The 26,223-nt window shown below is 42.0% G+C and overlaps 1 protein-coding gene across 2 annotated transcripts in view; it reads left to right on the top strand.

Annotated features, from left to right (window-relative positions):
* Positions 1-26,223, top strand: part of SAMD12 (sterile alpha motif domain containing 12) — a 406,706-nt gene that overhangs the window by 209,597 nt on the left and 170,886 nt on the right. For both annotated transcript variants that reach the window (XM_079143462.1, XM_079143461.1), the window contains exon 4: positions 23,277-23,417. In XM_079143462.1, the coding sequence (XP_078999588.1) occupies positions 23,277-23,417 (141 nt within the window). The remainder of the gene's footprint in view (positions 1-23,276; positions 23,418-26,223) is intronic.

The raw sequence follows: 26,223 nt of genomic DNA, 5'->3' as shown, positions 1-26,223 counted from the left end.
CTTTTTATAGGAAACCAGCAATAAGCAATATTAATTGTATCATGTCACTCCCTTATAAAACTCTGTTGACAAACTGAGGATGTAGCTCAGTGGCAGAGTGCTTGCCTAACATGCATGAAGTACTGGGTTCAGTCCCCAGTACTGTAGCAGAGGGATGATTCCCAACTGACTTCCCATTGCACTCATTGGAAATAGCATGATCCTTGATGTGCATTTAAGACCTTGAATGGTCTGCCTCTCAATCCTCATCTCAAGACATCACTGACTTTCTTGCCTTCACTTGAAGCCCTAGTGTACAAAAATATTTGCGTTTATTTTTTTTCTTTTGCTTTAAAACTTCTTTTAACCTCCTCTTCTCCTGTCTGTCTCATCCTTCATATTGCAGCCCGTGCAATCAAATTGCTATTTTACTTCTTTATATCTACTCCCCCCATACCTCATCTAACTTGGGTTTTCCATATTCTCATGAAAAGCCTTGTGCACTTTTCCTTATTGAATTTTTTTTTCCCCCTTGGGGTATTGAGGACTTCACTCAAGGCTTGGAGCCTGCTAAGCAAACATACAGGAGCAGGTACTGCCACTGAGCTATTCCCCAGCGTCTTCCCCCTTTTTTTTATCTTTTTATTTTGAGACAGAGTCTCATTAAGTTGCCCAGGCTGGCATCGAACTTGTGGTCTTCCTGCCTAAGTCCAAGTAACTAGGATTACAGGTGTGCATAATTATTGAAATTTTGTATTTGTTTTAATTGCAGTTTGTATGAATCTGCAAACTCTTACATATAGACTATTTGGATTGCATTTATTGCATATACCTTTCACCTTGCTAGTTCCTGGCTCACAGTGGGTCAGGTCAATAATTATTATTAAATGAACGCTGAACTGAATAGGACTAGCCTTCCTAATAGCAGCAGTGGGGTTCTAGTCTCTGCTTTGCTGGTTACTAATCATGTGACTTTAGACAAGTCCCTTCACTTCTCTAGGCCTATTTTGTTACCTATACAATAAGGCTATTTCCTCCTTTTTTTTTTTTTTTTTTTTTTTTTTTTTTTCACGCAAATCCATTCATTTCCTTGGCAAAACTGCTGAGCACTGCAGCTACTGAATTGAATGCAACCCACATATCTTCCTAAAGATCCCAGGGTTGAGAAGGGAAGATGGGCATGTGAACAAATTCACAATTATAGTAAGTATAAAAATGACACCTATTTACATAATGCTTAATTTGAAATAAATATATTGTGTTAGGTGCTATGCTAGCACTTCCAAATATACTACCTAATTTAACTTTCACATAAAAAACAATGATTGAAATCATTCCCATTTTACAGATGAGAAAACTAACTCTGGAGTATTCAGTGAGCTGCTCAGGCTCACAGAGTCAGCATATTGAGACTCCAAGCTTCAGAGGAAGACCTTCTACTGCAAGTTAGTTCTCCTACAAAAAAAAACAGAACAAAAATACAATTAAAATATGTAATTAAAAGCAAAAATTAAAAATGCACACTTTAACATAAAATTAAAAGAAAACATTGCCTACGTGGGTTTCTCCAACTACAGCAAGGTCCTTTTTCTAGGACAAAATGCCAATTTCAAGGCTCTCTTACCTGAAAGAATTTCAAACCATTGTTCTAAGTGACCCTTTGTTCACTGTGAGTATAATAATGTATTGACTATACCATAATGATATGCTGATTATAATGCTATAATCAATAATAACCTCTCACTATAATGAATCATAAATGGCAATAAATATATTCCCAAAGTAAGTTGAAATAAAAGAGGAAGTTGAAGGAAAAGGTGAAATCCTTTGGTGTGATTTTCTCTTCTGACTTTGATTTGGCTAGAAATGCCAAAGTTCAATGTTAATTCATTCATTCTTCTAGCAATAATTAAACTTAGTCACCTTTCATTACACATTTATTCACAAGGCCCCTTAAGTTTAATCTTACTTCAAATGATATGGTTATGTGCTTTGAGATGTTTTAAAATCAAAAGCTTTTAAGTTTTTACATGTAGAGCTGAGTTGGGATCCCTATTCTGTCACTTGTGTGCTTCTTTATCTCCATGAACATCATGTTCTTCGTCTTTAAAATGCAATTGTAGAATTTGTTGCAGGGCCATATCGTGGGTTAAATTGGGATAATGGATCAGAAAGGACCTGACACATAGTGGATTAGCAGATGCTTTTTCACAAAGTGAGTTTGATATTCATTTGCCTTACCATGTACCTGAGTCCCACACACTTCAAATTCTGAAGATTAGTCAGCCTCTTGGATTAGCATTTTTAGAATCACTTGCTTAAAATCGAACATCTAGATTGATGGTTCTCAACCAGGACAACTTTACCCTCCATCAGACATTCACCAAAAATCTAAAGACGTTTTTATTGACACAACTTGGGAGAAGCTGTCAGACAAGAGGCCAGAGATATGTTCTACAATGCAAAGGAAAGAACTCACAACAAAAAATTACCCAGCCCCAATTATATTGCTGGTGGAACTGAAAATTGATGCAACCACTCTGGAAAGCAGTATGGAGATTCCTTAAAACACTAGGAATGGAATCCCACTTTGACACAGTTATCCCACTCCTCAGTATATATATCCAAAGAATTTAAAATCAGCATACTACAGTGAAGCTGTCACATCAATGTTTATAGCAGCATAATTCACAATTGCTAAACTACCAAACCAACCTAGGTGCCCATCAGCAGATGAATAGATAAAGAAATTGTGGTGTATATACACAATGGAATATTAGCCATCAAGGAGAATGACTTTATGACATTTGCCAGTTAATGGATGGATCTGGAGACTATCATGCTAAGTGAAATAATCAAATCTCAAAAAAACCAAAGGTCCAATGTTTTGTCTGGTATGTGGAAACTAACCCACAATGCACCATGTCAGAGAGTGGGGGAAGAATAGAGTTCAGTGGATTAGACTAAAGGGAATTAAGGAAAGGGTGGAGGATAGGAAAAGGAAAGACAGTGGAATGAACTGACATAACTTTCCTGTGTACTTATATGAGGACATCACAGTCAATCCCACCATCAGTGACATCCACAAGAACGGCATCCTAATTAGAATAAGATGTAATTATATTAAAATGGAGGAGTTTCAAGATGGCGCCCTGAGGGTGGCTGCATTTCATGTTGCTCCAGGACTCAGGATTCAAAAGAGGAGAAATTGAGAGACTTGGGACCAACTCAAAGCAGCCGGGTGAGTCTTTCCCATTGGGGAGGCATCCCGGATGGGACGGTAGTCCTGGAACGCAGGGAACTTTGTGAAGTAGAGCTGCCAGCGAGACGCCCCTCCCCCTGCTGGAGCAGTGAACTCGGACAACTGGGAGCGTCGTAGAGGAGGCCGCTCAGCACAGCGCTGGGACTCGGAGCAACCACTGGGGCTCCGGAGGCTGCCCAGGGGAGGAGCGGCGAGGAGAGCTGTGTGGACTCAGGACGCCGGGGCCTGCCCTGAGGAGGAGGAGGAGGAGGAGTGCCGCCACTTGGATTCGGAGTGACTACACCAGAGCTACAGGCAGTTGCCACAGGAGAAGCTGCGTGGAGAGCTGTTTGGACTTAGAGCGACGCTTCTGAACACCGGACCTGCCCTGAGGACAAAGAGGAGGAGGAGCACGGCTGCTTGGATTCAGAGTGACTATACCAGAGCTACAGGCGGTTGCCAGAGGAGGGGCTGCGTGGCGAGCTGTTTGGACTCAGACCACTTCTGAACACCGGGGCCTGCCCGGAGGTGTAGGAGGAGGAGGAGCGCGGTGGGGCGTTTGGACTCGCAGTGACTGCATTAGAGCTCCAGGCGGCTGCTCAGAGGAGGAGGCGATTGGTGAGTTGTTTGGACTTAAAGCGACTGCTCCTGAACACAGGGGGGCTGCCTGGAGGAGAAGCGCGGTGGGTCGCTTGGTCTCCAGTGGCCGCACCAGAGCTCCGGGTGGTTGCCCAGAGGACGCGTGCAGCGGGTCACGTGGATTCAGAGCCACTCAGAGTGACCGCTCCTGAACACCCGGGGAGTTACCTGGAGGAGGAGGAGGAACAGGGAGGGTCATTTCGACTCGGAGTGATTGATTGCCCCGGGCTATGGGTGGTTGGTGGGAGGAGGAGACACGCAGTGAGTTGCTTGGACTCCTAGTGACCGCACCGGAATACTGGGCGGCTGTCTGGAGGAAGAGGCGTGTGGCGGATCTCTGGGACTCAGAGCGATTGTACGGGGCCCCAGGTGGCTGCTCAGAGGAGGGGCTGCATAGCCAGGTGATTAAGTGCAGAGCAGGGTCCCAGGATCTAGGAGGCTTCTTGGTGGAAGAGCCGCACAGAGACAGGCTTAGGGGCGGAGCAAAGGTTCCAGGACTGCACGCAGATTCTCTGAGGAGGGGCAGCCTAAGGAGATTCATCTGCAAAGGGTGAGGCTCCCAGGCCCAGGAGGTAGGGCCGGGCCCCTGGGAACTTTGCAGAGGAAGGCAGCCCAGCCCAGGCAGTAGCTGTAAATTGAAGGGAACCTCTAGGAGGGAACTGACCAGCGAGACCTCCCCACCGGGGGGAGTCTTCCCTGCCGGGTGAGGTTTCCCCACAAAGACGGTAAAACCATAGACACAGGCCCAAACAGGCCTTGCCTCAGCCCACAGCCTAGGTCCCCTTTGGATGACCATTGGTCAACAAGTAGAGGCACCTCTGCCCACTAGCAGGGAATATACCCCACCTGAAGGCCACCACTCCTAGAGAGGCAGATTCCTTGTGGCGCACCACATTATCAACTTCCTCCAAGACTTCAGCCTACTGAAGGCTAAGAGGGGATATATATAGAAATCTTCAGGGACATTGTAAGTCAATAAAGGAAATCTGCAATATCTCAGCGGTCCACTGATACCTGAACAATATGAGAAAACAAGGAAAGAAAATACTGCAAACAAATCTAGATGTTACATCAATAAAACCCAATGACAGCATGGCAGAAGAAATGACAGAAAAGGAGTTCAGATTGTACATAATTAAAATGATTAGGGAAGCAAAAGATGAGATGAAAGAGCAAATGCAGGCATTGAATGATCGCACCAATCGACAGTTAAAAGAGCAAATACAGGAAGCAAAAGATCATTTCAATAAAGAGTTAGAGATATTGAAAAAAAACCAAACAGAAATCCTTGACATGAAGGAAACAATAAACCAAATTAAGAACTCCATAGAAAGCATATCCAGTAGGATAGAACACCTGGAAGACAGAACCTCAGACATTGAAGACAAAATATTTAACCTTGAAAACAAAGTTGAACAAACAGAGAAGATGGTAAGAAATCATGAACAGAATCTACAAGAACTATGGGATATCATGAAAAGGCCAAATTTAAGAATTATTGGGATTGAGGAAGGCTTAGAGAAACAAACCAAAGGAATGAACAATCTATTCAATGAAATAATATCAGAAAATTTCCCAAATCTGAAGAATGAAATGGAAAATCAAGTTCAAGAGGCTTATAGGACTCCAAATACACAAAATTACAACAGACCCACACCAAGGCACTTTTAATGAAAATGTCTAACATACAAAATAAAGACAGAATTTTAAAGGCTGTGAGAGAAAAGAACCAAATTACATTCAGGGGGAAACCAATACGGATATCAGCAGATTTTTCAATCCAGACCCTAAAAGCTAGAAGGGCCTGCAACAACATTTTTCAAGCCCTGAAAGAAAATGGATGCCAACCAAGAATCTTATACCCAGCAAAACTTACCTTCAAATTTGACGAGGAAATAAAATCCTTCCATGATAAACAAAAGCTAAAAGAATTTACAAAAAGAAAGCCAGCATTACAGAACATTCTCAGCAAAATATTTCATGAGCAAGAGATGAAAAACAAAGAAGCAAATCAGCAAAGGGAGGAATTATCCTAAAGGAATTGTCAAATAAAGGAGGAGCCAAGTTGTGTCAAACAAATAAATAAATAAAATTTAAAAAATGAACCAAATGACCGGGAAACCAAATCATATCTCAATAATAACCCTGAATGTTAATGGCCTGAATTCATTAATCAAAAGACATAGACTGGCAGATTGGATTAAAAAGAAAGACCCAACAATATGTTGCCTGCAAGAGACTCACCTCATAGAAAAAGATACCCATAGACTAAAGGTGAAAGGATGGGGAAAAACATACCATGCACATGGACTCAGCAAAAAAGCTGGAGTATCCATCCTCATTTCCGATAATGTGGACTTCAAGCCAAAGTTAGTCAGAAGGGATAAAGAAGGTCATTTCATACTGCTTAAGGGAAGCATAAATCAGCAAGATATTACAATCATAAACATCTATGCCCCAAACAGTGGCTCATCCATGTATGTCAAACAAATCCTTCTCAATTTCAGAAACCAAATAGACCATAACACAATAATACTAGGTGATTTTAACAGGCCTCTCTCACCACTGGACAGATCTTCCAGACAAAAATTGAACAAAGAAACCATAGATCTCAATAACACAATCAATAATTTAGACTTAACGGACATTTATAGAATATACCATCCAACCAAGAGCGAATACACTTTCTTCTCAGCAGCACATGGATCCTTCTCTAAAATAGACCATATATTATGCCACAAAGCTAATGTTAACAAATACAAGAAGATAGAGACACTACCTTGTAATCTATCAGATCATAATGGATTGAAGTTAGAAATAAATGAAAGAGTAAAACACAGAAACTATTCCAACATCTGGAGATTAAACAATATGCTATTATATGATGAATGGATAACAGAAGATATTAGGAAGGAAATTAAAAATTTCTTAGAGGTAAATGAGAACAAAGAAACATCATATCAAAATCTCTGGGACACTATGAAAGCAGTACTTAGAGGGAAATTTATTTCATGTAGCGCATTTAATAAAAGAAGTAAAACTCAACAAATAAACGACCTAACACTACAGCTCAAAGCCCTAGAAAAAGAAGAACAGATCAGCACCAAAAGTAGTAGAAGACAGGAAATAGTTAAACTCAGAGCTGAAATCAATGAAATTGAAACAAAAGAAACAATACAAAAAATTGACAAAATAAATAGTTGGTTCTTTGAAAAAATAAACAAAATTGATAAACCTTTAGCCACACTAACAAAGAGAAGACGAGAGAAAACCCAAATCACTAAAATTCGGAATGAACAAGGAAATATCACAACAGACAGGATGGAAATACAAAATATAATTAGAAGCTATTTTGAAAATCTATACTCCAACAAAACAGAAAACCTCGAAGACATCAGCACGTTTCTAGAGACATATGAATTGCGTAAACTGAACGAGGAGGACATACACAATTTAAATAGACCAATTTCAAGTACTGAAATAGAAGAAGTCATCAAAAGCCTACCAACAAAGAAAAGTCCGGGACCAGATGGGTTCTCAGCCGAGTTCTACAAAACCTTTAAAGAAGAGCTCATTCCAATACTTCTCAAAGTATTCCATAAAATAGAAGAGGAGGGAACCCTCCGAAACTCATTCTATGAAGCCAATATCACACTGATACCTAAACCAGACAGAGACTCATCAAGGAAAGAAAATTTCAGACCAATATCCTTAATGAACATCGACGCAAAAATTCTCAACAAAATTTTAGCAAATCGCATACAAAAACATATTAAAAAGATAGTGCACCATGATCAAGTGGGTTTCATCCCAGGGATGCAAGGTTGGTTCAACATCAGGAAATCAATAAATTTAATTCACCATATCAATAGACTTAAAGTCAAGAATCACATGATTATTTCAATAGATGCAGAAAAAGCATTTGATAAAACACAGCACCCCTTCATGCTCAAAACACTAGAAAAAATAGGGATAGTGGGAACATTCCTTAACATTGTAAAGGCCATTTATGCTGAGCCCACGGCTAATATCATTCTAAATGGTGAAAAACTGAAAGCATTCCCCCTAAAAACTGGAACAAGGCAGGGATGCCCTCTTTCACCACTTCTATTCAACATCGTTCTTGAGACTCTAGCCAGAGCAATTAGACAAACCAAAGAAATTAAAGGGATACGAATTGGAAAAGAAGAACTCAAACTATCCCTGTTCGCTGATGACATGATTATATATTTAGAGGAACCTGGAAATTCCACCAGAAAACTCTTAGAACTCATAAGTGAATTCAGTAAAGTAGCAGGTTACAAGATCAATGCTCATAAATCCAATGCATTTTTATACTTAAGTGATGAATCTTGAGAAAGAGAAATTAGGAACACTACCCCATTCACAATAGCCTTGAAAAAAATAAAATACTTGAGAATCAATCTCACAAAAGAGGTGAAAGACCTCTACAATGAGAACTATACAACACTAAAGAAAGAAAGAACACCTTAGAAGATGGAAAGATCTTCCATGTTCTTGGATAGGAAGAATTAATATTGTCAAAATGGCCATACTACCTAAAGTGCTATACAAATTCAATGCAATTCCAAGTAAAATCCCAATGACGTACCTTACAGAAATAGAGCAAGAAATTATGAAATTCATCTGGAAGAATAAGAAACCCAGAATAGCTAAAGCAATCCTTAGCAGGAAGAGTGAAACAGGGGGTATTGCAATATCAGATCTTCAACTCTACTACAAAGCAATAGTAACAAAAACAGCATGGTATTGGTACCAAAATAGAAAGATAGATCAATGGTACAGAATAGAGGACACGGACACAAACCCAAATAAATACAATTTTCTCATCCTAGACAAAGGTGCCAAAAATATGCAATGGAGAAAGAGATAGCCTCTTCAACAAATGGTGCTGGGAGAATTGGAAATCCATATGTAACAGAAGGAAACTAAACCCATATCTCTCACCATGCACGAAACTAAACTCAAAATGGATTAAGGACCTCGGAATCAGACCAGAGACCCTGCAGATTATAGAAGAAAAAGTAGGTCCAGATCTTCAACATGTCAGCTTAGGAGCAGACTTCCTTAACAGGACTCCCATAGCACAAGAAATAAAAGCTAGAATCAACCACTGGGATAGATTCAAACTAAAAAGCTTTCTCTCAGCAAAGGAAACTATCAGCAATGCGAAGAAAGAGCCTACAGAGTGGGAGAATATCTTTGCCAATCGTACTTCAGATAGAGCACTAATCTCCAGAATCTATAAAGAACTCAAAAAACTCTACTCCAAGAATTCAAATAATCCAGTTGACAAATGGGCCAAGGAAATGAAAAGACACTTCACAGAAGAAGATCTACAAGCAATCAACAAACATATGGACAAATGTTCAACATCTCTAGTAATAAGAGAAATGCAAATCAAAACCACCCTAAGATTCCATCTCACCCCAACTAGAATGGCGATTATCAAGAATACGAGCAACAACAGGTGTTGGCGAGGATGTGGGGAGAAAGGTATACTCATACATTGCTGGTGGGGCTGCAAATTAGTGCAGCCACTCTGGAAAGCAGTGTGGAGATTCCTTAGAAAACTTGGAATGGACCCTCCATTTGACCCAGCTATCCCACTCCTTGGCCTATACCCAAAGGACTTAAAATCAGCATACTACAGAGATACAGCCACATCAATGTTCATAGCTGCTCAATTCACAATAGCCAGACTGTGGAACCAACCTAGTTGCCCTTCAATTGATGAGTGGATAAAGAAGCTGTGGTATATACATACAATGGAATATCACTCAGTCATAAAGAATGATAAAATTATGGCATTTGCAGGCAAATGGATGAAATTGGAGAATATCATGCTAAGTGAGATAAGCCAATCCCAACAAGCCAAAGGAAGAATGATATCGCTAATAAGTGGATGATGACACATAATGGGGGGAGGGAAGTGTTAGTGTTAGGGATAGAGTTAGGGTTAGGGAGGGGGGCAAGTATGGAGGAAGGAAGCACTGTATAGAGGGAAAAGAGGGGTGGGAGGGGTGGGGGAAGGGAAAAAATAACAATGAATCAAACAACATTACTCTATGTAAATTTATGATTACACAAATGGTATGCCTTTACGCCATGTACAAACAGAGAAACAACATGTATCCCATTTGTTTACAATAAAATAAAAAAAAAGATTCAACATTAAAAAAAAAAGGTCTCTACTGTCATCTATAACTGAAAAGAACCCATAAAAAAGAAAAAGAAAAAATAACAACACTGAGAAACTCTGTTCGAGATAAAGTCAAGCAGGAAAGTTCAACTCTACTTACATATCACAATTATGACTTTGAAATTTCCTGTGTAAACAGGATTTTCTTGTCACCCTTCTCGCCTGAAAAAAGTTTCCCAGTATTGCCATCAGGTCACTGCCCATTCGGGTGCCCCATTATGGTTCTGCAGTGAGTCCCACAGCTCCCCATGATGTTTTCTAAAAAATGGAGACAATACATTTTATTCTGCTTCTTCTGGGACAGAGGGTGTCATATCATCCCCATTTTACTAGTGAAGAAACAGAAGCCTGAAGTATCTCAACATTGACCGTGTAGCTAATGACCAGTCACCCAGCTCTGGACTATCCCTGGCTTTTTAACTCCATCCCCTGAGGCCTTTTTATTTTTATGAAAATTTTCCTAATCAATCTCATCATCTTCTTGGTCATTGATACAGGGTTTTATCCCATAATTTTTTAAATTATTTATTGCTTGCTCATCTTGTATAAAAGCAATAACACTTTCCATGTCTTGTACTGAATGTCTCTGAAATTGGGGTGATATTCACTTGTTAATCCCTGATAGTAATAAATATGCAAAAGTCTTAGGGAAACAAATCCCTCAGTATGTATTAGGGAGTGAAAGTCAAAGTTGATTTAAAGCTGGTTTGTTAACGTCACTTTGTCAGGGGGTACTGTCTCTATCTAATTCATGTATAGGACCACCATGCCCAGTGCCTCTCCTCCATATACAAATGCTATGTGTGTTGGCTGTTATGGCCTTGAGCAGAATATCGAGGACGAGGAGGAGGCAGCTTGTCAATAGACATCTCTCATGCTTCTTGCTAATTAATTTTAAAAGATGCCAAATGCACAGTGCATAGGACAACTAGTGACACTACTCATCTAGTGACAAAGAATCCCAAAACAATGCATACAAATGCTGGCAAATACAAGCAACAATACCAAGAGATTTAGTCTACACATCAAAACCAGAAAAGGCCTTGAAGGTTGTTTATGATATCATAAATCTCCAGCTCTAGTCTCCATGAGGTTGGTACTAGAATCCTTTGCTTGAAAAATCAGCTCTGAGTTACAAGAGCAATAATTACTGAGTCCTCTCATGAATTCTTCCCAGAATCCTCAAACATATTTCAGGGCTTTTTAAAATTAATTTTTAGAGGGAATTTGTTAACTATACTACAAACAACATAAAAATATTTAACCTTTAATTGACTGTTGGGGAGCTTTTTTTTTTGTTGTTTTTTGGTTTTTTTCCTTTTTGGAGCACTAAAAATAATGAAACTCCATTTGAAAAGCACCATAATATAATTTCTTTCTGAATTTATATTTCAGAAGGGAATTAATGTTATTCCAATTCCCTCCTATTAATATCATCAGCACCTGAATATAGTCAACCAAAGAAGTAGATTGTCTAAAACAGTCTTTTTACCCAAGACTGGGGGGAAAAAAATCAATATACAGTTCCCATCAGTACGGTAAATTACTTACAGTAACCACAGTGCAAATTTCCATTAACCCTTCTCTTCCTTGGCCCAGAGAAGGGCCTTCATTTAGCTGCCGATGATTCTAACTGTAACCAAGCAAGTGACCAGGCTTGGCAATGGACTGTGCTCTCAGCTAGAAGTGAGAGGAGACTTATTAGTCTTGGAAGGTTTTCTCGAATTCTTGCCAGGAAATGAGGCAATAGGTTGCCCGACCTTTGAGTCCCTGCTAGCTCTGGGATTGGGTGATTTCTAGTCACCTTTAGGAAATCACAGACATTGGACATCATACTGGGGGTTTAGGAAGACAGATTTACAGTGTATCTCTAGGTTATAAAAAACCAAGGCCTAGTTCAAACTAGTGCATAACTACCCTTACTGGCAACTGGCTGCTAATTTAAAGTAAGCTGTCCAAAGGGAAGTGGCAGGGCTTGGCCTCTGTGCTCACAAGCTGTTAGAAGCCTCAGGTAAAGACTGCCCAGACTCCCTCCCTTGGAAGCAGGAGGGACGTGGGGGAAGGAAGGCAAAAAGTCAGACACCGAAAATGGTAGATTATGAGCCAAATATGACCCACGCCCACCATTTGTTTGGCTCCTACAGTATAGGGGAGGAAAATGGGTGAATTTTAAACAAGGAGATTTTCAGTTCTTAAAAACATAAGTGGCAGCACTCTATCTGTATTCTAGCTGTGTTTCTGCATAGCAAAAATGAGTTAAAATTGCCAGTTTTGGGAGAGAATCTTCACTTTCCAGTCCACTAGGGTCCACCTTGTCTCCTGGGTCCTGCACAGCAGAACCTATCACACAGCTGTGTTACCCGACAAGCGGAGCCAGGGGTAACTGAATAAGGATGAGCTCCAGGTGAATTCAGCAAAGTGCAGGTGTAGTCCAAATAATGTCTAAGGTATAATAATTAAAACACCAGCATTTGCCAGCCATTAATTTTTTTGATTATTTTTTTAGGTATAAATGGACACAATGCCTTAATTTTATTTATTTATTTTTATGTGGTGCTGAGGATCGAACCCAGCGCCTCACATGTGCTAGGGAGGTGCTCTATCACTGAGCTACAGCCCCAACCCCCAGCGATTAATTTTTGAAAACAAATTACTATAGACTCTTATCCCTCTCACTCACTTACACCAGCCAGGCTTCCTTGAGATAGGGATGGACTGACAGCTCAGTGACTTAAATGAAAACTACACAAAAACTAGGATCTGTGGCTCAAGATTCTCCTGGTGCAAGTGAAACAAAGGACCTCCACAACTCAGCCAAGACCCCCAGGTGTCTGACCTCAGGCCAGGCTGTATTCAGGGAACCAAAAATTGTCTTTCTCCCTCCTTCCCCCACCTCCCTCCTCTCACCCCACTTTTTCTCAGCTCTCCCTCTGCATTGGCTTAATTCTCTATCAAATTTTCTTTATATGGCAGCAAAGATGACCACTAACAGCAAGTGTAGCATCATACCGTACCTTGGGACGTAGTCCAAGAAGGAAAGAGAACTTTCCCCTTAGCATCCATAGCAATTCCAGTAAAGAGCTTCAGTTTACTCTGTCTGGGTCCTACACTCGGTGTTAATTTAACAAATATTTATTTCATGCCTGCATCAGGGCACTGGAAAACAGCAATGAAGCCCTTGCTTGTGGGGCTTACGTTATGGAAGGAGGCAGGAGGGAATTAGAAGACAAAAATAAATTCTCAAGTATTTACAAGGTGCATTGTAAAAAAGTAATACTCAAGAAAGTAAATACAAGGTGCATTGATGAAGTTGTTCTGTTGTTTTGTTTTCTTATTTATTCAAAGCCCCATTGAGAGAGGAAGAGTGAGGAAGAGTAGCTCCCGAAAGACAGAAGAGAGGTTCTTTGCCAACGATGGGCAAGGAGGCAGCATAGGCAACTGGGGTGCTCCCGATACTAGTTCCGCAGTGGAATGTTTACTACTGTGAACATTGTTTGTGGTTCACATGGGCTCCCTTGTGGTAGGAGGAGAAGGCCAAAGGCCATTCTGTGAGGCACTGAGACCTGGAACCATCTACTCCTGACACATGCTTCATGCCCAGCCATGCATGCGTGGGGTTCCCATATTGCACCTTTCTGGTTCTTCTAGCCTGTCTTTGCCTGTTTCCTGTGCCCTAAATGCCTTTCTCCCTCATGCACACCTTGACTTTTGTCTTCTGTTCAAAGTCCCCCTGACCAAATTTTTAACTGCCCCTCCTGTGACTCACAAAGAACCAGTGCTGTGTCTCTGGCTAGGAAATTAATTTATTCATCTCTGTCTTGCTATTTTCTACTAGAGGGACATGCTCAGTCTGTGGTACACACACAGTCTGCAGTAAAGGATCAGGTCAACCTGTTCAGTGACTGCTGTCCAAGACTCCCGAGTGTTCTGTTCACTGAGTGAAGACCAAGGTGATAGAGATGCTATGTGAGCGTGTCTGCCTCTACGTCCCCAGAGATGGTGGTCTTCCCTGAGCCTCAGCCTCACCTGCCTAAGTGGGACTCTCTGTGTAAGAACTGGCAGAAGTGAACTCGGGGAGTATGTAAGGTCCACACGAGGAATATCCAGGGTGCAGGGTAGAAAAGTAGTAAAGCATAATCTCCACCTGTATTTGTATCCCAGATCTGCAGCTTCTTGGGCATATGACCTTTACCTGTCTTTACAACCTTTTATCAGTCATAGATAATAGAGTACCTTCACAGAGTTGTTAAAAATGAGATAATCCAGTAAAGCTCTTTAGGACTGTGCTTAACACATAGTAACTGCTCAGTAAATGTTTGCTGTTACTATCATTATTCTGAGGAGGAGGAGGCAGAGCAGGAGGAGGAGGCTAAGAAGTGAGCCAGCCAAGGAACTATAGCACCCAAGTTGCGTCATTGTGGAGGTTCCAAGTCACGAAGGGCACGTGCATGTATTCCATTTGCTCCTCACAGTCTTATGAAATAATGTCATTTTCATCTGCATTTGTGATATGAAGAACTTAGGACTCAAATTGTGCTTTCCTGGGTATTAACCTAAACCTTTTAGCTTGCGACCCCATGATTTCATGATTTTGTCTTTCTGAATTTTTCTGGGTACCAAAAATCCCAATTTTGGAGTAGCAGTGTGGTTGGAAGCACTGGTTTGGGGTATGGGACTCTTGTGTTCTCAGTGCCTGTCGCTCTGTTGCTGAGGCTGAGCTGGGGCTGAGGTAGAGGCAGGGAGATCTGCTTGGTGCATGACACCAGCCCTCACCTGAGAGCAGGTGTGGAGCTAAACCAGAACACAAGGGCCATTTGTTGGGGGAACTGTCCAGTGATACCAACTTCTAGAAGAAAAGAAGCCTTGTAATCTAATCCAGCTTATTTTCCAGGAAAAATGGTACCACCGCCCCAACTATTTGCAGTGGCACCAAGCTTCCCGGTAGGCTAGGGGCTGTATCCACACTGCCTCCTCCAGCCTACCCTGTCATTTCCAACTGTGCCTTAGGACATGCAGTCATTTATCTGGGAAAACTGTGATAGGGAGTCTGCCATGATTCTCTGAGCCAAAACTGGAGCACATCTGCAGTAGGCCAGAGACCAGACTGGTCTTGAAGCCAGAAACAGGAGCCTAGAACTGACTTTGTCTCATCCTCTGTGCGGTTTTAAAGCTGCATTCCCCAGGCCTCACTTCTCCATGTGGAACATTCTCAGAAGCCTTGAAGGCTCTTTTTAGCTTACAGCAGACTGAATAATAAACACCCCAAAAGCAACCGTCCTAATCCTCAGAACCTGTGATGTTACCTTATAAGTCATCTTTGCAGATGTGACTTAGTTAAAAATCTCCACATGGGAGATTATCCTAGATTATGCAGGTGGAACCTATTGCAAGAGACAGAGTTTTTATGCACAAGAGAAGGTGGTGTGGAGACAGAAAGTAGAGTGATGTGGCCACTAGCAAAGGCATACAGGTGGCCAACAGCAGCTGCAAGGATCAAAGAATGAATTTTCCCTTACAGTTTCCAGAGGACTCATGGCCCTGCCAGCCCAGTGAAAATGATGTTGAGCTTCTAACTTCCAGATCTTTGAGGTCTAAATTTCTGTTTTAAGCTCCCATGTTTGTAGTTATTTGCTATGAAAACCAGAGGCAATTAATAAACTGTTCCATGATTCAATTATCTTCCACCCATCCTTGCTGCCCATCAGCTAAGCAAGGGGCTTGCAGACTCACAGGTGTGCATTCAAAAGGAGAACCAAGCCCTCGTCATTGTTTAAGCCTGTGGGAAGGCGAGCACTCAGTCTCATGGTCTCTGTTTCCTTTGGACTTAATATGTGCTACCATGGTCACCAGCCAGATGTAGCCTCCTCCCTCTACTATCTTCAGTTTCTTCTTGTTGCTATTTTACCTGTCAGTCTGTTTCCAATCTAGTCTCTTACATCAGAAGACACGGTAATTTAATGATCTGGAGGTCATCAATATGTGGGTAAGGAACACAACCTTTACATTATTTTAGTAACTAAGTATATATGTTCAATAAATATTTATGAGCACTACTGTATGCCAGCACAGGGAACCTAACAAGAAACATTTTCTACTATATATAGTATAGTTCTCCAGAGAAGCAAAACCAATATGAGATATACATTATGCATACATTGTTTGTGTATATGTACATATATTTTCAGAGAGGGAGAGAGGTTAATTGTAAGAGATTTGCTCGTGGATTGTGGAGGATGACAAGTCCAGAATCTCTAGAGCTGATGTCCCCATTTGAGTCCCAAGAGCAGACGGTGCTGTCTGTCCTGGAGAGTAATCTGCTTTAACCAGTCTACCAATGTAGATTTTAATCTCATCAGAAAATACCCTCATAAAAACACCCAGAATAGTGCCTAAATAATCGGTGCTTCATGGCCCAGTCAAGATGGCATAGAAAATGAACAATCCTCTACTCTTCTGGAGCTGATATTCTAGAGGACAACAGTGCCTTTATGTAAATCCTCAAGCTTCAGATTTCAGCAAAACTAATTGTCCAAGATTGCAGCCACAGTACCAGACCTATGTTTCTGCTGGATGAACATCCCCACTGAATATTCCCTGGCCCAAGCCTCCCCAAGAGGTCCTGGGGAGTATTTTTAGCATGGAAGGTTTTAATGGGGCTAATCAGTACAGATCTGGGCTGTAGGAAATACGTATTTCTCTAAACTCTGCCATTTTCTGCCTAGGCTCACCTTACCCCCGTGACTCAGAGCTCTGGGATTTGAGGAACATGGTGAAGGAATGAGAGCACTAAGGGAAGAAAGGAGGATATTTTAATTGTTCTCCTTTGTTTAATTTTATCATTTTCATGACTTCTGCAGATCCCAGGTGCTCTCAGAAGAAAAGGTAGCAGCAACGTGATCATGATTTCCTCCCTCCAACGTGTCCCCTCTAGGGCACTGACTCAGTTTCCTGCTCAGAAATGGAGTCCCTAGCCATTGGTGGATCGGGGCAAAGACCTGAGTCAGCTCTGAAGCCTTCCTATCCTTCACACCTACTTCTGGGCATTGTAAATTCACAAAAATAGCTCCAGTGTTCTCCTTCTTATACTTCTTCCTTTCCACCCCAGTCTAAAGGCACCATCACTTCCCGTTTAGACCATGTTGGTAGTTTGCTAACTCTTCTTCATGTTTCTGCTTCTCCCTCCCTAACCTCTAATCTGTTCTACAGATGACCACAGGGATTCTTTAATGCCCAATATCATGTCCAAGCTACCCTTGCTCATAACCATCCACCTTCTGAATAAAATCCCAAGTCCTCCATAGGCTAGGAAGCCCTCTGTAGTCTGGCCCCTGCCTTCTTTTTTTAATTTTTGATTCATTGTACACAAATGGGATACATCTTTTCGTTTCTATGGCTGTGCACGATGCAGATTCATGCCATTCGTGTAATCATACATGTACATAGGGTTTCAGACCCCCTTTGCTTACCATTCTCTTGTCTGCTCTGCCTTGGTGATGCTAACCATTCCTCCGGTTGATTGACATTTCTGTTCCCTCATTGTTCTCTCTGGTTCTACCACGTCCTCTTCAGAGAGGTCTTTCCTAACCACCAACTGCGACAGCCCCACATCTCTGCAGTGGGTCTTTCCTGTACCCTCTCCTGCATCATAGGTAGTGGTAGCAGCTCTACCTACCTACCTACCATCGTATCTCCATCTCTACATTAATGTCTGGGCCTCAGTCTCTTCATGCATTCATGCATTGCTGGCTTCATAATGGACAGTGAGCCCTGAGGATGCAGAAAGCACTGCGTATCTACACATGCCCAGTGTCCAGAATAATGCCAGCCTTGTAATGGTGCCCAGTAAATACTACACAAAGGAGAGAGTGGAGGAAGAGGAGTAAGGTCACTATGAGGACTTCATGCTTCTCCCAACCCCACAAGTCAGTGGGTCTGTGAAGGGCCTGGAAGTCTAGGCCACCCAACCATTACGTGTAATCAGGAAACTCAGTTGCTACTGCTTTCTTGAGACTGGGTTAATTTTCAATCCTTGACCCGCCCTCCGTGTGAGCAGTTGACTGCAGAGCAAGGTGGCTGAGACATTCTTGTGTTGAGTGTTGGGACTGTGGAAGCTGTAAAACTGCTTTCTTACTTTTTCTGTAGTCTTGGACTCCATGTCCTTCACTCAGTGACAGTCTCCCAGCGCCCAAAATAGTGGAGCTGCCATATTTGCCCTTTCATAGCATTCAACACACATCCACGGACCTGTCATTAGCTGCCTTCCTCGTCAGCTTGAGGGCTTCAGGATTGACCCTGTCTTCTGTGTTCTTCATTTTACCCAGGACATCAGCATCATACCCACCACGTCATTAGTGCCCAAGTTATGTCCATTCAACAAAATACTGAATTTTTTTGATAAACAATGAAAATTAACATTATGTATTGCAAAAAAAAAAAAAAAAAAGGATATAATTGGTGATTGACTAATTGTCACTTCCCTGCATTAAAAGCAGAACCACACATATTTGGACATTCTTTCATTTTGTAGTCAGCAGAAGGGGTGAGATAAAAACCAGGCGGGAGGGGGGGGGACATTTGCTCCCAGAAGTGATTTAATTATTGCAGGGATTTTCCAGAGCCTTCAGCTGAAAGAAACCATCCAAGGAAGTGAATCATATTTTCTCATAAGATCCTAGGTGTGCAGATCAGGGTCTGTTCTAGATGTTGTTTTGTTAGGAAATGCTAAACATTTTAACCTTGATCTTGCTTCCTGAAGTCTAAGCCTTTTATTTTTCCATCAAGGAATATCAAGCACAAATAAATAAATAGTGAGAAGAATTAGGGAAACCTTTCATGCTTTAAAAATTCTTTAATTTCCCTTTCTTACAAAATGGAAATAAAAACAGTGACATCTATAGTGTCAGGATTTGGATAAAACAATTTTAACAGCTACATATCTAATGTATAAAACATTCATTAAGTATGATTGTATCACACAGAAAACACAGACTTTTATAATTGATAGTTTTGTAATTCATGTAGTCAAGCCTGATGCACTTAATCACTGTTCTGCTAGTATCATGTGTCCATACTTCCAGCAATCAGATATATTTGTAGGAAGGCTGAGACAAGAGGGCTCATCAAGCAAGAAGAAGTTGCCAGGCACAGTGGCATAAGCCTGTAATCCCAGCAACTCTGGAGGCTGAGGCAGGAGGATCATGAATTCAAAGCCAGCCTCAGCAAAAGCAAGGCACTAAGCAACTCAGTGAAAATAAAATACAAAATAGTGCTAGGGATGTGACTCAGTGGCTGAGTGCCCCTGGGTTCAATCCCCGGTACCCCGCATACCCCGCATACCCCCTCAAAAAAAAAAAAAAAAAAAACAAGGAAAAGTCGAACCCACTGCACTGGAATAAAGTCCTCATAGGACTTAGTAACACTGTGGTCTAATCACAGATCAGCGTCCTCTCCAGAACGATGCTGCCCTGGATCTGACCGTGCCCCAGCAGCTCTTGATGAAGAATGTCACACAAAGAGTCGAGAGGGTCTACCTTTGTCTACCTTTTGGTGTCGGGAAGGATTCAGATCATCTGAATTCCGTCAGTGTATCTTGCAGCATTTATAAGTTCACTGCGTGAATGGAGAGCCAGATCTCTCTCATTTGGAGGCCAAGTATCCATGTAATTGATAGCCAAGTCCCGCTCATTGTTTTCTCGATGAGACTTGAGGACCAGCCTCTGACCGTGGGCGTAACGCAGAAGGCCGGCCAGTCCTCGTGCCGGGGCTCGGGCTATCCCTTCCTTGGCAGTTCTCTGCTGCTTTTGATTATGGCCACAACCCAGAAACTGTGAAAGCAGGGAAATCTAAAGCCATCTGTTTGACTTCTTAAGAACGTGTAAATTCCAGTCACAAGGCCAGTTGCTGCTGTAACAAATTATCACAAACTTAGAGGCTTAAAGTGACACCAATTTATTATCTTACAGTAGTGAAGTCACACGTCCAAAATGGGTCCCCTGGGGCTCAAAGCAAGGTGTTGGAAGTGCTGTGTTCCCAGAGGGGACAGGAGAGAGGCCGTTTTCTTGTCCTTTCCAACCTCTGGGGGCTGCCTGAGCTCCTCGGCTCATGGCCAGCTCCGTCTGTCTTCTGCTTGCGGGGACACATCTTCTCCTCTTCTGGCTCCACTGTCCCCCTCTTCTACTTATAAGGAGCTGTGGGAGTAGACTGGGTGGCCCCTGCCCTGGATGATGCTGGTATCTCCCACCTCAGGGTCCTTACCTTAATCAAGTGTGCAAAGCCCCCTTTCTTGTGGAAAATGACAAATCCATAGAGATTGGACTCTGGACAAGTCAGGGTCCCTTATTTCTCCCACCCCGGAAGGCAGTGGAACCCACTTGAGTCTGCTCTTGACCTTTCCTTGCTTGCTTGTGTCTGCCACGATCCCCCAGGTGGCCCAGCCTAAGGAACAGCCACCTGGGGATCCTCCGTCAGGTGCAGATTCGACTGAAGCCTCAGACCATCCCCACCAAGACACACACTTCTGAGCCCAGTCCCTTGCAGGAACTACTCCAGAGCTACATCTGTAATGATCTACTTCTACCATTGCTTCCTGTTGTAGTTTAGATATGAGGAGTCCCCCAGGAGCTGTTAATGCAGGAATATTCAGAGGAGAAATGCTTAGACTGGAAGAACCATAACCTAATCAGTCCACCCTAGTGTGAGTGAACTGACTGGGGGGTAACCGTAGGCAAGAGGGGCGGCTGGAAAAGGAGGCTCACTGGGTCCGTCCTGGAAGGGTGCCTCTTCCCTGGCAGGGCGGCCCCTTCACCCTCTTTCTCTCTCTCTGATTCTCGACCCTGCGGTGAGCTGAGCAGCTATCCTCCAGTGGACCCTACCCCCATGATGTTCAGTTTCACCTTGGATCCACAGCAATGGAGTCAGCTGTCTATGACCTGAGACCCCTGAGCCTATGAGCCTCAAATAAGCTTCCCCCCTCTAACTTGTTCTGGTTGGGTACGTTGGTCACAGTGACGCAAAAGCTGACTAAAACAGTTCCCATCGGGATTCCTGACCGATATCCCTGCACCACCCGCTCCCTTCTGGGCACATGTTGGAGTCCGAGGCGCAGCCCTGTGAGCGGAAAGGTTCATGTGATTCATTCAGGCTGGTGGTGACTCTGGGCTGAGTGTGTCACCAATGCGATCTTCTCATGCCTTCTTTTCTCCCTCTGGTTCTCTGAATAGCCATGTTCAAGGTCTTGCCATCAACATGCTCAGTAAGCTGAGAGTAAACTTTGTTGTAGCCCCTGATGCTTTGGGATTGTTTGTTACCTAGCACATAAGCTAACTTATCCTGACTGGTGCATTTTACAAGAACTAAAGAGCAGGCTGCACAGATCTGCCACCCAGGTTCTCTCCATTCACAGGCCACGGGGGCTTTCCTGTTCCTTTGATGTAAATGCCCATTAACCTCACCATCTGGTTGGTGGGCTTCGTTTTCATGGTGGTAGACCATTTAGTTTCTGGAGTGTATGATAATATACCCACAGACTTAGCATGGATCACACGTAGTTGACTCTGTCCCTTCTTCAGTCACGGAAATGAAAAAAGATCTGCGGTTGTAATGCCTAAGGATGTCAGGAGAGAGTAGAGGGTGGTGCCAGAGGCAATTAACACCCATCATCCCCTTTATTTCTTATGGTAAACCTTCAAAATGGAAATGCTTATTTCAGGGCAAGCGCAGTTGGGGAGAACTTGAAGATTTAATAGAAATCATGGTGCAGGAGAATCATGTGGACTTTTGGAGGCAAGGTAGCTTGCAAGGCCACCTGGGCCCAGGGTGGGGATACCCAGGGCTCCACCCCAAGCTCCCTGTCTTTCTCTGCTCTGTTGAGATGTCCTTTCTCCTCCTGCCCTTGGCCCTGCTGGAACCCTGGCCCCACGCCGGTGGTTGTGATCAAGGCCAAGCCCCCAGCATCTAGAGATGGACCCAGCCCTGTGCCAGGGGAGCAGCCAGAGTGGAAGGCCTGCAGATTAAAAACGGACTTTAATGCACACCTCACGAGACGAGCTTGTGTCCTGGGCCCAGTGTTTCTGGGTTTCTACATCGCCAAGGAGAGCATCCCATTCTGGGTCTGGGCTGTTGGACACTTGGGCTCCTGTGGCCCCCTGAGAACTGGACACAATGAAAAGCTTTGTCTCTATGGAAACCTGCATCTGTGACCCAAATATCCAGGCTAAACATTTTCTAGTTTATCTGCCTCAGCATATAGGTTAGTTGGGATATATTAGACACAAATCGGAGTTCTCGTTTACACATTCAGATTTTCTTCATCCCAATTACCCGTTCTTGTCAACAAGGACGGTGGAGGGCCCTCTGTTCTGAAGCATGTGTTTGGTTGGAAACTTCTACGTGAGGTCAACTAGGACCAAGAATGAAGCCTTGTCCGGTGAATTGTTCATCTGCTGTCCTTTATTTCTTTCTCTTTTTTTTTTTTTAACAGACTGCATTTTGATTCATTGTGCACAAATGGGGTACAACTTTTCATTTCTATGGTTGTACACGATGTAGAGTCACACCATTTGTGTAATCATACATGTACATAGGGTAATGATGTCTGCCTCAGTCCACTATCTTTCCTTCCCCCACCCCCTCCACCCATTTCCCTCTACACCATCCAAAGTTCCTCCATTCTTTCTTATCCCTCCACCCTCAACCCCATTATGTATCATCATCCACTTATCAGAGAAAACATTTGGCCTTTGGTTTTGGGGGATTGGCTTATTTTACTTAGCATGATGTTCTCCAACTCCAACCATTTACCTGAAAATGCCTTAATTTCACTCTTCTTTATGGCTGAGTAATATTCCATGGTGTATATATACCAGAGTTGCTTTTTTTTTAATTTATTTTTATTGTAAACAAATGGGATACATGTTGTTTCTGTTTGTACATGAAGTAAAGGCATACCATTTGTGTAATCATACATTTACATAGGGTAATGTTGTTTGATTCATTCTGTTATTTTTTCCTCCCCCCACCCCCTCTTTTCCCTCTATACAGTCCCAGAGTTTCTTTATCCACTCATCAATTGAAGGGCATCTAGGTTGGTTCCACAATCTAGCTATTGTGAATTGAGCTGCTATGAACATCGATGTGGCTGCATCGCTGTAGTAGGCTGATTTTAAGTTCTGTCCTTTATTTCTTAACACCCTGCAGGACGAGCGCTGCTGAGACTCACAGACAAAAAGCTTGAGCGCATGGGGATTGCCCAGGAGAACCTCCGGCAGCACATCTTGCAACAGGTGCTCCAGCTGAAGGTGCGAGAAGAAGTCAGAAACCTGCAGTTACTCACACAAGGTATGCCACTGCTTCCTGTGGATAGTTGGAAGGGGAGATGGAAGACAGAAAGTCTCATCCTGACAGAGGGGAGCCAGGGAGAATTTGTTATTGTTTCTTTGCAGAATTTCCTTCATTTAAAATTAAAAGAAAAAAAAAAAAAAACTACGTAGATTTAAAGACCAGTTCCTTCCCACAAAACTTTTATGTTTCATAGTTCACTAGAGGAAAAAATGCATAACTAAGTAATGGATAAGCAAGCAGAATTATTAGAACTGACCTGAAGGTGTTCACATGCAGCTCTACAGATTGCACACTGCACAACTCCAGATACCAGTCACACAGATCCAGGTTCAGTTGTGTCCTCAAGAGTTGTACAGTGTGCAGTCTGCACAACTGTGCAGTGAAGGCCTAGATATCTTCATCTGACTAGCAATTCTGAGGTGACCTTGTAATTTGAATGATTTCATTTTTAATGTGAACAGTGGTACAGGTGGGGTTTTTACTGTGTTTTGTTTTACTTTGTATTTCATTGGCCAGTGGGAGAAAAATATTTTAGTTGAATGTCTCTATATAAATGAACTTATACACACACATGCTCCAGAGATTGTAAGAACCCTACTTTAGTCTCTTGGAAATAGAATAATTTAAAAATACAAGCTATAAAGAATTTATGACTAGACTATTAAGACCATATAATTCTTAATAGGAATCATTAATAACTTCAACATGTTTTAGAGCATTTAAAATCCCTATAACTGTAGAAGTGACAGAGAAAAAAACTGAAGGTAGAAGAAAACCTTAAGTCACATTGTGTATAAATATGTATCTACTTAAGATTTGGTTGCTATCAACCGACATTGACTCTTAACCTTTTTTTCTTGAATGCCCAATTGTGCATCATTTTAAATGAAAGGATTGATAAAATATGTGTTTTTGAGAGCCTTGAGTATTTTTCTATCTGCAGAATGTTGTAATTGCATGCACACTTCTATTGGAGAAATCTGGGTCAGCCAAGTTTCTTGTTATTGCATTTAGATTAACCCAGTAATAGTCCATTTGCCTAGAGGAAATAATGTACTGCCTGAAAGACGCTTCCTTCAGAAGGATAAATATAGACTGCGAGGGAAATGGAAATAGCATTGTTTATTTGATACTTGTTTTTTGAATCGTGTCCCAAGAGGCTTCCAGGGGTGAAGTTATAGGTACTGACTGCTACACTGGGGGAATTAATTTTGAATGTGACATACTGATACACTTTGAAGTTTCTTTTAGGAGGTAAATAAAGATTTATGACAAGAAAGTCCATCACAGTGCTATTGAGAAGATGGAAGAAAAATTAAAAACAACCTAGAGTTTCAGCAGTATGGAAATAATCTAATGATTTTTCTTAAGTTTATAAGGGACATATAATGTCATCGTGAAAATCACATCCTGAGAGAACCGATGACATGGGAAATTACTCAATATATGGGGGACTGTGTATAAAATTTATTTATAACATAATATGAGCCCAATTTTGCAAATAGAAATATATACATGTTTGTAAGTATGTATATATATATTTTTTTTCTTATATGCACATAAAGAAAAGACTGCAATTCAGTGTGCCAATATTTTAATCACAGTTCTCTCTGGGTGGTAGGATTGTGGGTGATTTTTAATTGTTCTTCTTACATTCTTGTGTTTTCCAAGTCTCCTACTGCAAGTACACATTATGGTTATAAAGGAAGCACATACACACTTTTTCTTAGGCTTCTAGCACAGCGTGTTTCTGCCCAGGTTCTAGTTAGTGTCTGCACTTCCCGGCTCTTTCGTTTCCCTTCTGGGAAGATGCACGAAGGAGACCCACACTCATAGCTCATGGAGTGTGGCCTCGACACCTGTCCTTCTCTCCTTTCCACCTGCGCTGCGTTTGCCTTGCAAAATCCGTTCCTACAGTCTTCATCGCCCTGAATGTGTAACATAGATTTTCCCAAGCTAGTACTCAAGTCTGTTAAGCTAAATGTATGTTTGTGTCCTGCCTTTCCAATTCAGTTGTCACTTTCTTTCCCTTTGAAAAGCTACACATTGGTGTTCTAGCCTCCCATTCCCCTTAGGAGAGACCCCCTGGTCTCTAGTCCTAGAGATTCTGTCTGCACTCATCTTACCTTTCTTATTGCTCTTCCTTTACCAGTAAATGCTCAAACTCATTTATGAGAGGCAACCATTTGAAAATTCATTGCCTTATTAAAGTGATAGTTTCTTTACAAGAGGAAAAAGGGAAAGAAGATTGACAAGTTGTTTTTAAGACAGCTAATAGATGTTCTAAAGACAGCTGGGAAGCCTTAAAATATTCAGTGCCTCATTTTGCTAAAATAAGGATTGAAATTCCATTCCATTCAAGGAACCTGATTGGTTTAACATATGTATCATATGGAGAGTCACCGTACGGGTGATCCGTGATTCAGTATGAATGTTTTATTCTTCATTTCCACCAATATTAATCAGCAGAAACAATATGCTAAGGAGATACAAAGATTTCAGAATGCTGTTTTGGAAATCCCTGGGCCTCCCTCCTGTTTATAGAAATGGAATACATTTTCATGGCTCATGTGGGGCGTAACTCTGGCATAATGCAATTAATTTTTTGTTGGTGTTGATTATCTGATTCATTCAGGCTACTACAATAAAATACTACAAACTGAGGAGGTTGTAAATAAGAAGAATTTATTTTTGTTATTTTGGGAGGCTGGGAAGTCCAGAATCAGGGCCCTGGCAGATTCAGTGTCTAGGGAGGGCCTGCCTGAACATAGACCTCCCATTCACTGTGTCCTCACATGGTAGA

The sequence above is a fragment of the Sciurus vulgaris genome (assembly GCF_902686455.1).
Source record: "Sciurus vulgaris genome assembly, chromosome: 1".
Classification (NCBI taxonomy): Eukaryota; Metazoa; Chordata; class Mammalia; order Rodentia; family Sciuridae; genus Sciurus; species Sciurus vulgaris.
The sequence above is the reverse complement of the archived record's forward strand: the minus strand, read 5'-3'. Positions and strand labels throughout refer to the sequence as shown.